This window comes from Leuresthes tenuis, unplaced genomic scaffold (assembly GCF_036924035.1).
Source record: "Leuresthes tenuis unplaced genomic scaffold, fLeuTen1.0.hap1 SCAF_17, whole genome shotgun sequence".
Taxonomy (NCBI): domain Eukaryota; kingdom Metazoa; phylum Chordata; class Actinopteri; order Atheriniformes; family Atherinopsidae; genus Leuresthes; species Leuresthes tenuis.
The window spans coordinates 22,104,382-22,118,932 of NW_027325371.1; the positions used below are offsets into that span (position 1 = coordinate 22,104,382).

A 14,551-nucleotide genomic window follows, 5' to 3' on the forward strand; every position below is an offset into this window, starting at 1 on the left:
ACCAGAGTCGATCTACTGAGTTGATTCCTCTGTGTCAACGTTCAGTGTGATCTGTTATGTTAGAGATTGTTTTGTCAGGTGTAATATGATGATAATAATAATAATTAGATGAAATTCAATGAATTAATAAACAGTGATCCTGAGAGTGAGCCAAAAATCACTCAGTCGTGTCCCATTTCTCTTTTGGGAAGGTCAGGACTGGTGTATGAGGTTTGTATGAAGACGAGATGTTTGATCTGCACACTGTATGCTCTGTAATCAAAGACTACAAGCACTAAAATATTGATGCTGGAAGAAGGAATTCCAAAGCAGATGTAGTTGTGATCCATGAACTTGAATTGAAAAGGAAATTCAATTCACATTGTCCTGTGTTATGTAGCTCCTCAATTTCAAGAAATCACAACCACAACTAAATGGAACAGTTACAAATAAACAACTCAAAACGTGGATGTACTTTAATTATTATCAATTTATTTAATCAAGAAACAATAATTTTCATTCACTGACAATGCCTGTGGAAAGGCTCTGGAACTAAAGGACCATGGAAAATTTCCTCTCACAGTTTCCATCATCTTTCATGTTGTTTTCACCTCATTCCTGTATTTCTGTCTTTACTTCCAGCGACCACCCACCTTCCCCTTGCCATGGACCTTTTTACTGAAGGAGAAAGAGTGAGAAAAGAGGTAAGTAGACATGTGCTATGATGTGGAGAACTGAAAAATGTTAGATTTAGTAAAAAAGTACTCACAATTTCTGAGCATGTTGGATTCTGTTCAGTAACACGGTGATCTACATGAAGCACAGAGAAATTGATATGAAGAAATAGTGTTAATGCTTGGTGAATGATTAGGTGATCAGTGGTGTCAGCAAGCGTTACACCATGATCATTACATCGTCTCTTTCATTTAGTAAAAATATTGATGGAGATATTTTTACTGGCATTCTAGTTATTATTTGCAATTCCTATTCATATTCTAAAATATGCATTCTATTCAATGGCCAGTAGGGGGCAATTGCCTGTAAAATACCCTGTTAAGCCTAGTTTATGCTTCTGCGCCAAGTCGAAGGTACAGCGTCGACGTCGACACCTACGGCGTAGCCTGACGTACACCTCCAAAAAATCCTAACTACGCGTCGAGTTGACGCAGACCGCAAGGGCTGTGATTGGTCCGCTCAGAACGTAATTTCCGGCACATTTCCCGTTGACATTCGAAAGTATCCAAAGTGCATTTGTTCATCCAGGTGCCACAATGGGTGAACCAGTGTTGTAAATTCACCCGTTCCCAGCCTCGACCGGTTTAGTGGTCGTACAGACCACCTCCGCAAACATCTTCTCTGTCACCTGTGTAGTGTCTGATGTTTACCACCTGTGCAAAGTTGTTTTGGGAAAATTCTAAGACGTCTGGTAATTTCCAGCTGTGTAAGGGTGTCATGGGTATAAATCAGGACATTTTGAGAATAACATACTGGGGAGATAGTTTGTCCAAGAAGTGGCTCAAAGTTATGCACACACCATGTCCGGGCTTTGTGCTTGGTGATGGGAACATGCAACATCTTCAAGGTCACTAACAACAGGCAGATTCTACTTAATGAAGACCTCAGTAAGGCAGAGATTTTGGGGAATCCGGGCTTGACACATCTCTCCAGACTTGATGCATCAATCTATAATTCTGATATGGACCTGGTTGACAATAAAGGTTTCTGTGTTCGACCAAGTCTGTGTCAGCAGAGTTCTTCCTGCATCATCTACACACAGGCTGATTGAAGGCGACCATCCCCAATACACCACGCCTGCGTTTCAACATTTGCAATATAAGCATTTGTTCTTCCATATTGATGAGCTCCAACTGCAAATACAGCTGCTCCACCTCGGGTTGCCATTGTTTACTGTTGTTAACTGTGACCTGAAGAAAAAAAAAAGGATTCGGCTATAACCCCTGAAACCACACAAACACACACCCCTAGCTGCAGAGGAACGCGTTCCCTCGACGCAGAACTTTGAATGCTCAATGACGGCGTCACGACCTACACCGTCGACGTGATGCAGAAGCATAAACTAGGCTTTACTGACATGTTGCAACTTAGCGGGTGTTTCAAGTTTTTTATGGTTCTCAGTTAGATCCTCTGCTTGATGTAAACATAAGGCAACAAAACTGCTGTCCATATATGAATGGATGATGTATGAGTGGCTGTGTCAATATTTTTTACCTATAGTTGATGTTTAACTAACATTTATTAGACTTAAAGGCACTAAGCAGGTGGTTTAACACCATCAACAAAGATCAATTTTTTTTAAAAGCAACATTCTGTACAACATTGACCTACTGGATTGTGAACCCTTTATCTATTGGATATGTTTTATTATGTCGATTATTGTCTTGCTTCACATTAAAATCCATGCCAAATTGATATGTATGCAATTTGAGCAGATGAACTTGCCTCATATTTCTGGTGTTTCATTTGCTCCATGTAATCAAACTTATCAGATTCCAGCTGGTAGATAGAGTTCCACATGTCTTGGGCCCGTTGCCTAAGAAATACAAAGAAAATTTAAAGAAAATACCCATTTTTCGTTGATTTATGGAGCACTTCTTTGTTCAGGTATGTTTTTTTATTAGCAGTAGCTACCTGGTTATGATCCCTGGATATGATTTTCAGTTAATTTGCTTTGATAAAGTGGATCTTTTTTCAGTTTTCAACTTGTAAATCCATGTAATGTAACAATGTGAAAACAGAAAAATGTGGTTTATTCCTCACGGTCTATTTTGTGCCTCTGAGTTTAGCCATGACCGAACAATATTCCCCTAAGGGGTTTAATATCTCAATAACATATTCAAACTTTATTATCAAAAAATACTGTTGGGAGTCTGCAGTACAGTTTGAAGACACTCACTTGAGACCATCCTCCCTCACATTTTCAATCGCCAGAGGCTGCCGTCTGTCAGCCAGAGTCTTCTTCTTGATCTCTCTGCCCGTCATTCGCTTACCTTTTCTCGTCTCAGCCTGGAACAAAACAAAGAGTCCACAGTCATCCTATGTATTCTCTTGTTCACACCATCACTCCAGCTGACAACAGCAGATGTCTGACCTTAGCTAGGAATCCTCCAAAGTTTGCTCCCATGTTTGACAGAACTTTTTTTTTCTTGGCGTCATCTTCAGCCTTTCTCTTAGCCTCCTCTTCTTCTTTTCTGTGACGGTCCTCCTGCCAGATGGAAAGGAATCACGGAAAAAAAATTAGATAAAATGTTCCTAATCCTAGAATGCGCCAGCCTAGAGGCAGGCAGCTTACTGCAGTAGCTCTGCACACGCTGTCTTTCTTTGCATCTTTTTTTCTAAGGAGTTATTTTCTTTGAAAAGACAGATTTCGGGAGCCCTTTTCTGAGCTGGTTTGGATGCTGTGCTGCTAGAAGGGCTTCTGCTGGTAACTCTGTTATTATGCATAATCATGGCAATAGGAAACTTGTTAACCTGTTGTAGCTGCTAACTGAGCTTTCCAAAGCCCAAATAATGCCTGGAAAAAGATATCCCAAATTAAGATGAGTTGTAGAGGAGATGTCTGGGATGCAGATCAGGAAAAAAAATTGAGAAAAAGGAGGAGGAAGTTTAATCTATCTCTTCCCTTTGTGATCGTGGTAAGGAATCACGGGCAGATAAAATGGACAATAAAACACAAGGAAAATCAGGAAAGCAATGTTTTTTTTTATGGACACATGACTGCAGGAACAGCTCTAGCACCTCTCTCCTCAGCTTGAAGTCCATAAGGGCAGATAGAGACTGCAGACAGAGATGTAACAGTGAAGGAGGAGGATTACAGTGCTAGTTGACAACAGATAGAGTAACCTGGGACATGTCACTGAGAAGGAGTGTCTCTGCACCCCAGATATTTTAACTGTTGTTTGTGAGTTGTTGTCAAGCTATAAAAATACCCCAACCCATTGATGGCGACCTCTGAAGATTTCTCCCACACTTTTCTCTCTGCTGCACTAGAACTTTCTACATGTTTGTCAGCTGATTTATATTTCATTTTGTTATATATCTACAACAATAGCATATCTTTGATAATAATTGATACTGAAGCTATAAGAAGTAATAATTAATTATTCCTGAATTTAATTTGATTGAATTGAACTGAACTGAATCCTGCCTTTAATTTATTGAGCTGGAGTTGGATGGTCACGCCAATAAATATGTGGAGTATGTGCAGTACATGTGTGTGGAAGTTTGTGTGTGTTTGTTACCGCAATCCTGATCTGTCTGTCCTTCTCCTTCTCCGCCCTAACCCTCTGGATCTCAGCTCTCTCCGATCGACGTCGCTCCTGAGGAAAGTATTTACGATTAAACGCTTAAAAAATCCCAAACAAGTTTTGAATCTTGATCAGTAGCAGTAATATGAAAATAAGCTCACAATCCGTTCCTTGAGGTAAATAAGTTCTTCCTCATCTTTCTTCCTCTGCTCAAAATGTACATCAATCAGAGTATGCAGCTCCAGTAAGTCTTTCTCCATCCGCTTTCTGTGGATGTCCTGGTGACAAAATGTTTTTTTATCACATGGGTAGGTAGGTCTCATATTGCTGCCTCTTAGTTTGACCACTCTCAGTTTGGACATTTAGGGTAAAATTCCAACAGGGGAGCTAAGAGAGAGATCAATACTGTGGCCAAAGAAGAGAAATTGGCACCATCTTAAACATCTCAAACCTTAAAGATTTTAAAGTGGTAAATCTAATGCTATATATAATGCATTTTACTCTGTTATGCTTTTATGTGAGACAGATATTTTGCCACTATTTTCTCAACAGAAGAACTTCCATGTTGCTCAGCCCCATTGTATGCATGGTTGATGTCACCAATCAGTTGAGTCCGTCAGAAGCTGTGTCAGACATGTTGGATAGCTCTACATTACACTACTTTTTAAAAAGATTTAAAAGATGGGAAGCGTTTGCGCTTATCATTCACTATTAATGTATTGTAGTTGGTGTTTCTATTTAGACCATTGAAATTTTGGAGTCACAGTTGATCCTCAGAGGCATACACTGACAAGACACTGTGCATGCAGTGATTTGGAGCAACATGGATGTTTCTCGTCCCAGACAAAAGTGACAAAGTAAACAGTTTGATGCAAAAGTTGAGCAATGTAAAATTTTGTCAAAATAATATTTGTCAAACTGCGATGAAATTTTTTAGATTTTGGTGTAAAAAAGATTAGCTTTTATGTGGTCTTTAGAGGCGTCTTTAGTTTAGCTTCCCGTTTAAAAAAAAAAGAAAAAAAAGAAGAGGAGCTGTGATTATGAAAGTGATCTACAATGTAGATTTATGCTGTAAGCTATGGTGTAACTTACATCAAAATCCACCCTATCTCCCTCAGGAATTTTTGGAGGAGCAAGTTGGGGAACCATGGGTCTGGTGAAAAGAAAACAATAACTTTAGTAAAAGAATTGTGAGAGAAAAACCAGCGGACTATAGTGAGACACTCTGGATTTAAGGCGACTGAACATACTTGGGCTTAGGACGCTCCTCCTCTGTCAAGAAAAGACACAAAAATTAGCAAAAAATTATCATGGGAGGATTTAAATATTTTCATTGGGTGATGAAACGACATTTTAGAAAAATATTTAATAAAACCATTAGTGTTACTGAAAGTGCAAGCATGGGACTCAGAAAAGACCTAAAACTGGTTAATTCTATTTATTTATGACAAAACAAAAGTGCAAGAATATTCAACATGTCCAATACAACTTCCTAACTCATCTCATAGTACAGTGAAATTCTAAGATTTTGAGCATACAGTGCTATAAATCACATTAATTGTAAGGTGAATAAAAAGCAATAATCTACGAGATGTACTTGCTCCATAAAATACAACGTTTGACCTTTTTCTTACGCAGTGAGCTTTGGTCTTGAAAGAGTTGAAACTAGTTTGATTTATCAGAGCAGATTTAATTGGTTAGATAATTAATTTGGGGGATGTGGTGCTGAGCTTAAGGGAAAAGTTATTTTCTCCATATTAAGGGAAAAAACTTTATACTGTTTCTCACCTTCCTCCTGGGCATCTTGATCTGATGGACCAGCCACATAAAAGCACAGTGAAAGATGCAAGGATGGCAATAAAACAAAACATGAAATGACACAGTAGTCGTTAATTATGGGTGATATGGAAACATGGAACATGGAAGAAGAAGAGGGAAGAAGAGACAGAAACCATAAAGGTATGAAAGAAAGGGAAATAGAGAAATAGATACAGAAGAGAGAGAAGATGGTTGGAGCAGGACCACAAGAAGTATCAAATTAACATTTGATCCTACAGAAGCAACAAGCTTAAAGAAATAGTTCAACATTTTGGAACATACATTTATGTGCTTTGTTTAACAAAAGTTAAAAAATGCTCTTATTAATATTCCACGAATATAAAGTTTAAATTTTACAGTTATACAGCTTTAGAGGTGCAAGTAGTGAACTAGCTATTTCCAACTTTTGTTAAGTTAAGCAAAAGTTGGTCCTTTAGTTAGTTAAGCTAACCAAGTGCTATTTAAATTTTCCAATGGAGAAACATGAGTTGTAAAATCATGTGCACAAGTTGTCGGCACAAGTTAGAAAAATATCACCAGTGGCACTTTAAGAGTCCAATGCTCCTAACTATTAGCTTTAAAATAAATTATGCATGTACCAAAATGATGGCGTATTTCTAAAACTATCGTTTCCCTTCATGCAAACAGAGCCACAATATTCACTGGCACTAAAATGTACCACCGACTGTGACTGCAAGGAAATGTAGTCTCATGGAACATTCAATGAACATTCATTATTGCATATTGTACACATTTTTGTACAGGCAGATAAGATTTTCTACCAGTACAAAAAATTCAATAAATTCTTTGAGCCTGAATTTATATCATGAGTATGAATTAAACCTTAATAGGTGGGGCCAAAGATCCACAATCCATCTAACACATCTCACCTACTAAGGACTTGAACATTATTTTTCATATGCTATGTGTTGGTGTTTTGCTGCCACTTACACAAAGTCTCAGAAATATATGAGACTGGTGATGTTGTTGGTCCTTTAGCTTTGCTCTGCTTTGAAATAGACAGAAGTCACAGTGGACAAAGATCTGCTGTGAATGAATAATTTTTATGCTGGCTTCTTACCAAACTTTTGAAAATGTTTTGAGCTCATTTGTGGCAGCAATTTGGCCCGGTCCGTTGGGGTTTAAATACTCAGAGAACATAGAGGCACAGCACATATATGTATTGCAACATGAATGTCAGAATACAAATACATAGAATGGTTCTAGAGGCAGAAAGAAAAACTTTTACAACTTTTAAAGGCACAATATATTCCAAAACAGAAACTTGGTATCATATTTTTAAATTTGGTGGGATATTTTTCAGGTCAGTTGGCATGTAATGTTGGCAGCAGAATGTTGTGGTCTGTGGTTCCACTTTTGAGACATAGATTAGACATGTCACACTTTGTGTGAAAATTAATTCAAAAGTAATCAGTTATCTTTGATAGCAGTGATTAATTCTGAAATAGGGTTGTGCTTTTACTTTTAAAGCCCTTGAACTGCTTGTCTTTGGACACGGGGCAGCAGAAAAAGCTGAAAAAAGTGATATATTATCAACCTATAAAAGTGGTTATGGTTAAATGAGCAAACATTTTTCAATCAAAAGAAGATTCAAAGCAATTTTAATGTTGATTTGGATTCATGTATTTGTCCACACAGAAGATATCCAAAATTCGCTGTCCCCCTGCCAAGGACAGTTTTCATCACTGTTAATTATTTTGTTAGCACAGGTTGCAAAAAACTCTTTTTGGCATTTTTTCTGAACTGAAGGAGCTAGCATTCTTGCCTGACATTTTGTTGCACTTTGAATGACATTCTTTAAGATAATATAATAATAAGATAAGATAATAATATTTCTTTGATTTCTGTTTTGAGAGCTTGCACATTTAAAACAAAAGTTCCAGGATGATGAAATGAAAAAAGCAGAATGTATGAGCAAAAAGGCCATGGAAATATATCGTATGATTTCATACCAACAGGTGGAAAATTATACCTAATCACTACTTGCATGAATGCATGAATATTAACAACAGTCCACCTACATTGGCTTATAAGGTTGCTTTAATCTTACCTTGGTATTCCTGCTGCTCTGATGGCCCGGACCAGCACAGTGTCAGCGATTAGGAAAGCAGGATAAAGGATAAGTTGATAGGTAAGTGCATTACCCTTAACTCACACAGTTATGAAGAAGAGGGGGCTGAACAACTTCCAGGTTTTTTGAGAGCATCTCAGACAGCAAGGAAAAATATGTATCATTCTTAACGTCTTTTCACTGTATACAACAAAAACATTTCTTTTTCACTATTTTTTCCAAACCATACCTCCTTCATCTTCCTCCGCCTGCTCAGTCTCCTCCAGCTGCTCAGGTTCAGCCTCCTCCTCCTCCTCCTCAACTTCAGGCGGGACCAAGGAAAAACAAGTCAGATATAAATACGACAGCAGGAAGAGGTGTTTTGTGGAAAGACAGTGTGAGATTAATATGTATGCTTGAACTTACCCTCTACTTGCTCCCTGCAGAGTTGAAAAAAAGGAAGCAAGAAGCATATTGTTAATGAGTAACCATCGTGGATTTATGCTGGGGTGAAGTGTTGCTAAGTGGTATGAAATGATACACTATTCCACTCACTCGTATTCTTCTTCGATATCTGACATGGCTGCAAAAAAAAAAACAGTTGACAGTTACATGAAGAGGATCTTGACACTGTGAAACAGATTGTGGAACACGATTTGTTTGTATGTTTCTCATGTGGTCAGCTTATTTCTTTTCTAATTTTTGAGAGTTCTGGCAGAAAGCTCTCTCGCCAGAAGCACGCCTGTAATGTTGGCATGTATATGATAGACTGGTGACATTTCCAGAGAGCACCCTGCCTGTCATACAGTGTCAGCTGAGATAGGCACAATTGTCATGTGAGACACAACAGGAGAACACGTGATGGATGAACATAGCACATATAAAATCAGATTTCATACAGTTTTATGAAAAAGAAAGTACACCCTTTTCAGTTCTAAGGTTTTACGTATCATGCTCCCTCCCAAGTCTCAGAAATAGGTAACATGAACAACGGCATATGCCATATTACACTGGAGTGTATGAAAACTAAGCACACTCCATGTTTCAGTGACCTATAGAACATCCTTTAGCAGCAATCACTTGAAGTAATCATTTTCTGTGTGATGTTATCAGTCTCTCATATCATTGTGGTAGAATTTAAGTCTACTCTTCTTAACAATGTGGCTTTAGTCCATTAAACTTAGCTGGAATTCATTCATGCACAGCTGTTTTAAAGTCCCATCACAGTATTTCAATCATGTTGAGCTCTATCCAGGTCCTGTGGCTGCAAAACAAGCCCAAATCATCAGCCCTCCCCCACCGTGCTTGACAGTTGGTATGAGGTGTTTGTGCTGATATGCTGTGTTTGGTTTTCACCAAACATGGTGCTGTGCTTTATGACCAAACATCTCCACTATGGTTTCACCTGTTCAAAGGACATTGTTCCAGAAGTACAGCTGTTTCGAATGTATTCCACAATAATCTTTCTCTGTGGAATGATGGATTCCACTTTGTTTTTTTTCTCAGATAAACAATGACACAGTGTATCATGCCATGTGTTGTTGTTCATGGTACAATGTATTTTTTTTTAACTTCAGGATTTACTCGCCAACTAATACAGCATAAAGACAATGGTGTTTGAGGAAGTTAGGCAGTCTGTGATCAATCACAGAACCAAAAAGAATATAAGAAATAAAATGGTTACTTTACTGTATCTGTATGAGTTCATAGATAGTTTTGGGAATATCCTGTTTAGTATGAATTTAACAAGAAAATGATTTCTAATTATAGAATTAAATGACTGTCATGTAACAAATAACCAAGTATTGCAGGCTTGAAGGCAGGGGTTAGTCATCGTCACTAATACATAGCAGAGCCATACTTTCTACACTCCTGAGATTAATCACTGTGGAGATAAAGAAACACACAGAAATTTGACTTTAAATTGTCCCTCTGAGCTGCCATTGTTCTGACATAACATCCTCACACAGATTGACATTCCCCGTGGGTGTGTGCTGCTGACATCTTCCTGGCAGGAGGCAGAGGGAGATTGATGTAGTGTCAACAGGTGAGAATGTGACACAGGGGTCAAACACAAAGAGGCTAAAGTAGATTGTGTTTCTGTCACTTTCTAGTGTCCTATTTTATCCTCTCCAGCTATGTCCTCACTCACACTAGCTTCCTGTGCCCTGGGGGTTCTGTTAGTTTAGAGGGTGGGGTTTTAAATTATATGATCTGCTTTGAAATGGTGTACAGGTGAACACATTTTACACAAAGAAAACGAAGATCTATTAACTGATTCCCACCTTGATTTTGACATGTTTATGATTGACACTATCACATACCCAAACAAGTTTCTAATTTCTACAGTTATACTACTTAAAACAGCAAAAATTGCTTATGGACAGTTAGAATTTTTAACCTGATATGTTGTATTTTTCTTCAGGCATTGGTCTTCTTTTCACAGTCTGTCATCAGGTAAAATTTACAGTGGCCTTGTGGCTGCTCAGTTTAATTAAAGAGACAGTGTCCTGCCTTGCCTCTGTCTGCTGTTGTGCCAACAGTCATGTCAGATCCAACAGCTTGAAATAACAGCTTTCAACAGTACATCAGCAAGTCTCAAATCTTTCATATTGGCCTACTGATCCCCATCTCATGCCCTCCCGCATTGGTAGCAGCAGCCTTCTGCTTCCATGTGATTGTTTGAGACCATTTTCCTTTCTTGGTTAAAAAAACACCCCATATAAAACACCACATCCCATATAAAACACCACATATTCAATTATTTTTTGCCTAAAAAAGACAGATACCACAACCATATCCAGAGAGTAAATATGAAGTTAGAAAAAAATGGTTTGCGTTAACTTAGAATAATGCAAAAACCCACAACAAGACTATTATTAATTGCGACAACCATGAAACAGAAACCTTATTTCAGCTTTAATTTTTCTTTATTTCTTCTTTTGTACTGAATTAAGCTTAATTTTTTTAACTTACACTGGTCGAACTGTCACCTGAATCAGAGTTTGAAACCCATGTAGCCAAAGTGACACATTTTAATCACAAATGTTTTCAGGCTGTAAAAATCGACTATTAATATTTGCTAATGTTGCTCCATGTCTGCTGGATAACTGATCCTAATAGCAACAGCAAAGATTTGCCATGTTCACCTTAAAATATGATCAGTCTTGCTTTTACAACAGGTCATTTATTTGGAAATGTCAGACACATCATCACGGAGAGAAAATTTAATTTTGGTGCATCTGATGAAATATAAATACATATATATTTTTACATTTTTTTATTAAAGGGTAAGGCTTTATTTTACTCAACAGGTCTATAAAAGTAAGACATACGAATAAAGGCATCAAGGATGGGACAGGGAGGGTACAGAGACATGACAGATGAATGAGGGAGAGGCGCACATTTCAACACATCTATCAGGGCAGTTGGAAACCGACCATTTGGAGCTAAATGAAGGGAGGGGGGGATGAAAAACCAAGGGATTTAGGAGAAGCGTCGTGTTCCAGTGGGCAACAGGCGAAGGCCTCAGTGGTCAAGGACAACAAGTGCGTGTGTACCAGCAGAGCCGAAGAATGAGTGTGCAAGAATAGGCTGAGCTCAGTAATGTTAAATGGAGGCTATTATGCTATGCTATTCAACAGTATGCTATTATTAGGTTCAAGAGAATAGAACAAAGAGTTATTAAAATCCATTTGAAAAATGATCGAGCTGTAATAAAGCTCCACTCATTGTCTTTATTTTAAAAAGGTAAACCATGTATTTTGAGCCGGCTCGTGTAAATAAAACTGTCGGACAGAACTGGATTTTAGTTGTTTGATGTCTTTTGAACTTGATTTTGGAGAATGCCATTATTTTGCCGTTACATCTTGGAGAATGTGCTACTGAAGACCTTAAATTGTTTAAATGATCAATGTGATGCAACAACATACAGGTGCTATAGTTAGCTAGTTTGACTGTTAAAATTTGTGAATGACTCTGGCAGAGGCTGCTAAGTAATAACATGAAGGGACATAAGGTCGGACTCACTGCTTAATAAGCTGTCACACCTTTGACAGCAATAACTAAAGAGGAAACCACAAGACAGCTAACAGTTCTGTGTCTTTGCTGATGTCTGCCAATTCCTAAATGCTATAATTGTTTGGATTTTAGGACCTAGCATAAAATTCTTGGCAGAATGTGACCTCTCATTAAGGCAGTCTTTGTCTGAAGAACATGGGAATACTCACCACCAGGGTACAGGGACAAACTACATAGAGTTAATGTATGCCTGCATACAGTATATCTTTCCTAATGATTGAAAAAAAGGTACGTCAGTCTATTATGATAGGCCTCCTAGCAGCCCTGCTATGCTATCTTTTACACATTTACAATTAAACTGTTTCCTAAAGATGGGTACAAAAAAATTGTGGGTACACTCCAAAAACAAGCTGATTAAATCCTTTCCTATGATGAGTAGCAGTCTGTTTACCCTCAGTAATGGCTAAGCTGGTCCAGTGACTATCTCAACCTCCCTGGGGGAAGGAGTTCAGAGCCTCTGTGTGAAATGATTAAGTTCCTAAACGTGTTTCTAGAAAGAAAAAGTTAGTTGTGCTCACTCTTGTTGCCAAAACCGCAGTACCCTTGTTGAAAGTTTGTGTCTGTATTGTAGTGCAGCGGTGAAACTGGTGACAAACCCGACCACTTCAGGGTCAGGCTCAAGAAACACTATCCTATTGTACTCAAAAACCAAACATAAGAGGTGTTGGTGGGTTTTTTGACAAGTATAAATAGACCTATAGTCAGTTAAAGCCAGGACTGGGGTTGCTTAGTTTTGCCCCGCCTGTCTGTACAGTCCAGAGGCAGAATACCCAGGTGTGTGTAGGGGGATAAAACTGAATTAGAAAGCACTCACTGGGAAAGCGATTTGATGCCCATGTGTGAACAACAAAAAGCAAGCAATAACTGTAAACTGAGCAGGTTTTTTGCTGGAAAAAAATCTGTGTATGAAAACTGCTTACTCTGAATGATTATGACTTATGTATAGGAAATCCATGAGAGTTAGCTCATGTGCTGACCCTTATTTTGCAAAAATTCAATTTGAATCGTTTTTGATCAGTAGAGTCCCCATTAACCTATTGTTAATGGTGGATTAAATTGTTAGGTGAGGTGGAAAGAGAACATTAACTTATTTGAAATGGAGACATAAGCCTGAAAGTTTGGCCAACACAGAGTAATGACAATACTGAGGGTAGATGTGAATACTGTTTACAAGTGAATGGTAGCATAACAGTCAACCAAAGGTCAAACCAATCCAAAGGTTGCTCTTTTTGGAGTAATGGGTTGATTCTGAAATATATACTTAAGAAATAAATTATTGTTTCATTCAAGTCAGTTTGCTTCATGTGCAGAGTGCAGAGACCTATTCAAGAGATTTCAGCTCAAAGCTGAATACAGCTGAGATGAATGAAATATTTTGTGGGCAAAGTTTGATTTAGCAAAGTCATCAACAGAACACAAAACATCAAATGAAAGGAACCAAAGTACAGTTGCAATAGAGTAGCCACTAATTTCTGTTCAATTAACAACATCACATTATTTTGCTGATGCTTAAATCTTGTTGATGACATTTTTTCAAAATCTTTTTTAAAAGAATTTGAATTTGTTCTTTGTGGTACATTCAGGGATGTTCTTACAGAGCAAGTCTGCTGTAGAGAAACAGCATACTGAGCAGGCAATGATACTGCAGATTTGTTTTACTTAAACTGGTGCTCAAAAAACAATTGTGACAGTTGTGAAGGGTGACATTCTAGGAAAACTTCTAGAAAGCAGTTGCTGGCCAACAAAAAAAAACAGTTAATCACTTTCATTTTAGCTGTATTTGATTTTACTGTTATCCAATGAGAAAAAAACAGACAGAGCAGATTAAAAGACAGACATACCTGTATGAAGGAGTGGTATCAGCAGACACAAGAGACAGACAGAAGGACAGAGACAGACAGAATGGATATTATACAAAGCCAGAGGCAGTTTTATACCAAGAGTTGGAGGGGCAATGTGTGTGTATGTATGTATAACTGACTGAATGACTATGTGTGTATGCATGCTGTGGAATTACTGTGAGTCTGAGCATACAATACAAGAATAACTGTCTTTGCACATATGTGTAGGTGTATGTGTGTGATCAGGGCTACTGGCCACAGGCGGATTAAGCAAAGGCAGAAAGATGAGCGCCTCACAGGATTAGGGAGAACAGAGTGATGACCTCACTGGACAAATGGAGAGGTGCCACAGGGCAGGTGGAAAGGGAGATGAAAAATAAAGAGGGAGGGTATGACGGATGGAGTGAGGGAAAGCTGCCAGAGAGATGAATGGAGGAACTTTTTGTGATGAGACAATGAGTTTGTTTTTTTCACTCATTACAACACAGAATGTAATA

General features: G+C 38.2%; 1 protein-coding gene across 1 annotated transcript; it reads right to left on the reverse strand.

The window, feature by feature from the left end:
- Positions 1 to 451: 451 nt before the first annotated feature.
- On the reverse strand, positions 452 to 14,094 carry tnnt1 (troponin T type 1 (skeletal, slow)). Its single transcript, XM_072369316.1, has 14 exons — positions 14,055 to 14,094; positions 8,675 to 8,716; positions 8,384 to 8,455; positions 8,134 to 8,151; positions 6,033 to 6,053; positions 5,495 to 5,516; positions 5,337 to 5,397; positions 4,406 to 4,522; positions 4,239 to 4,316; positions 3,089 to 3,202; positions 2,894 to 3,003; positions 2,440 to 2,530; positions 749 to 789; positions 452 to 657 (listed from the first exon to the last, which is right to left on the reverse strand). Exons 7-14 carry the CDS (start codon positions 5,391 to 5,393, stop codon positions 612 to 614), a joined length of 654 nt encoding a protein of 217 aa, XP_072225417.1. The 5' UTR covers positions 5,394 to 5,397; positions 5,495 to 5,516; positions 6,033 to 6,053; positions 8,134 to 8,151; positions 8,384 to 8,455; positions 8,675 to 8,716; positions 14,055 to 14,094; the 3' UTR covers positions 452 to 611.
- Between the last annotated feature and the right edge of the window lie 457 nt (positions 14,095 to 14,551).

Coding starts and splice junctions, on each gene's coding strand:
- tnnt1 (XM_072369316.1), bottom strand. CDS start 5,393: ATGGTTCCCCAACTTGCTCCTCCAAAAATTCCTGAGGGAGATAGGGTG. Junction 4,317..4,405: donor TTTACCTCAAGGAACGGATT/GTGAGCTTATTT, acceptor TACTTTCCTCAG/GAGCGACGTCGATCGGAGAG. Junction 3,004..3,088: donor TTGGAGGATTCCTAGCTAAG/GTCAGACATCTG, acceptor GTTTTGTTCCAG/GCTGAGACGAGAAAAGGTAA.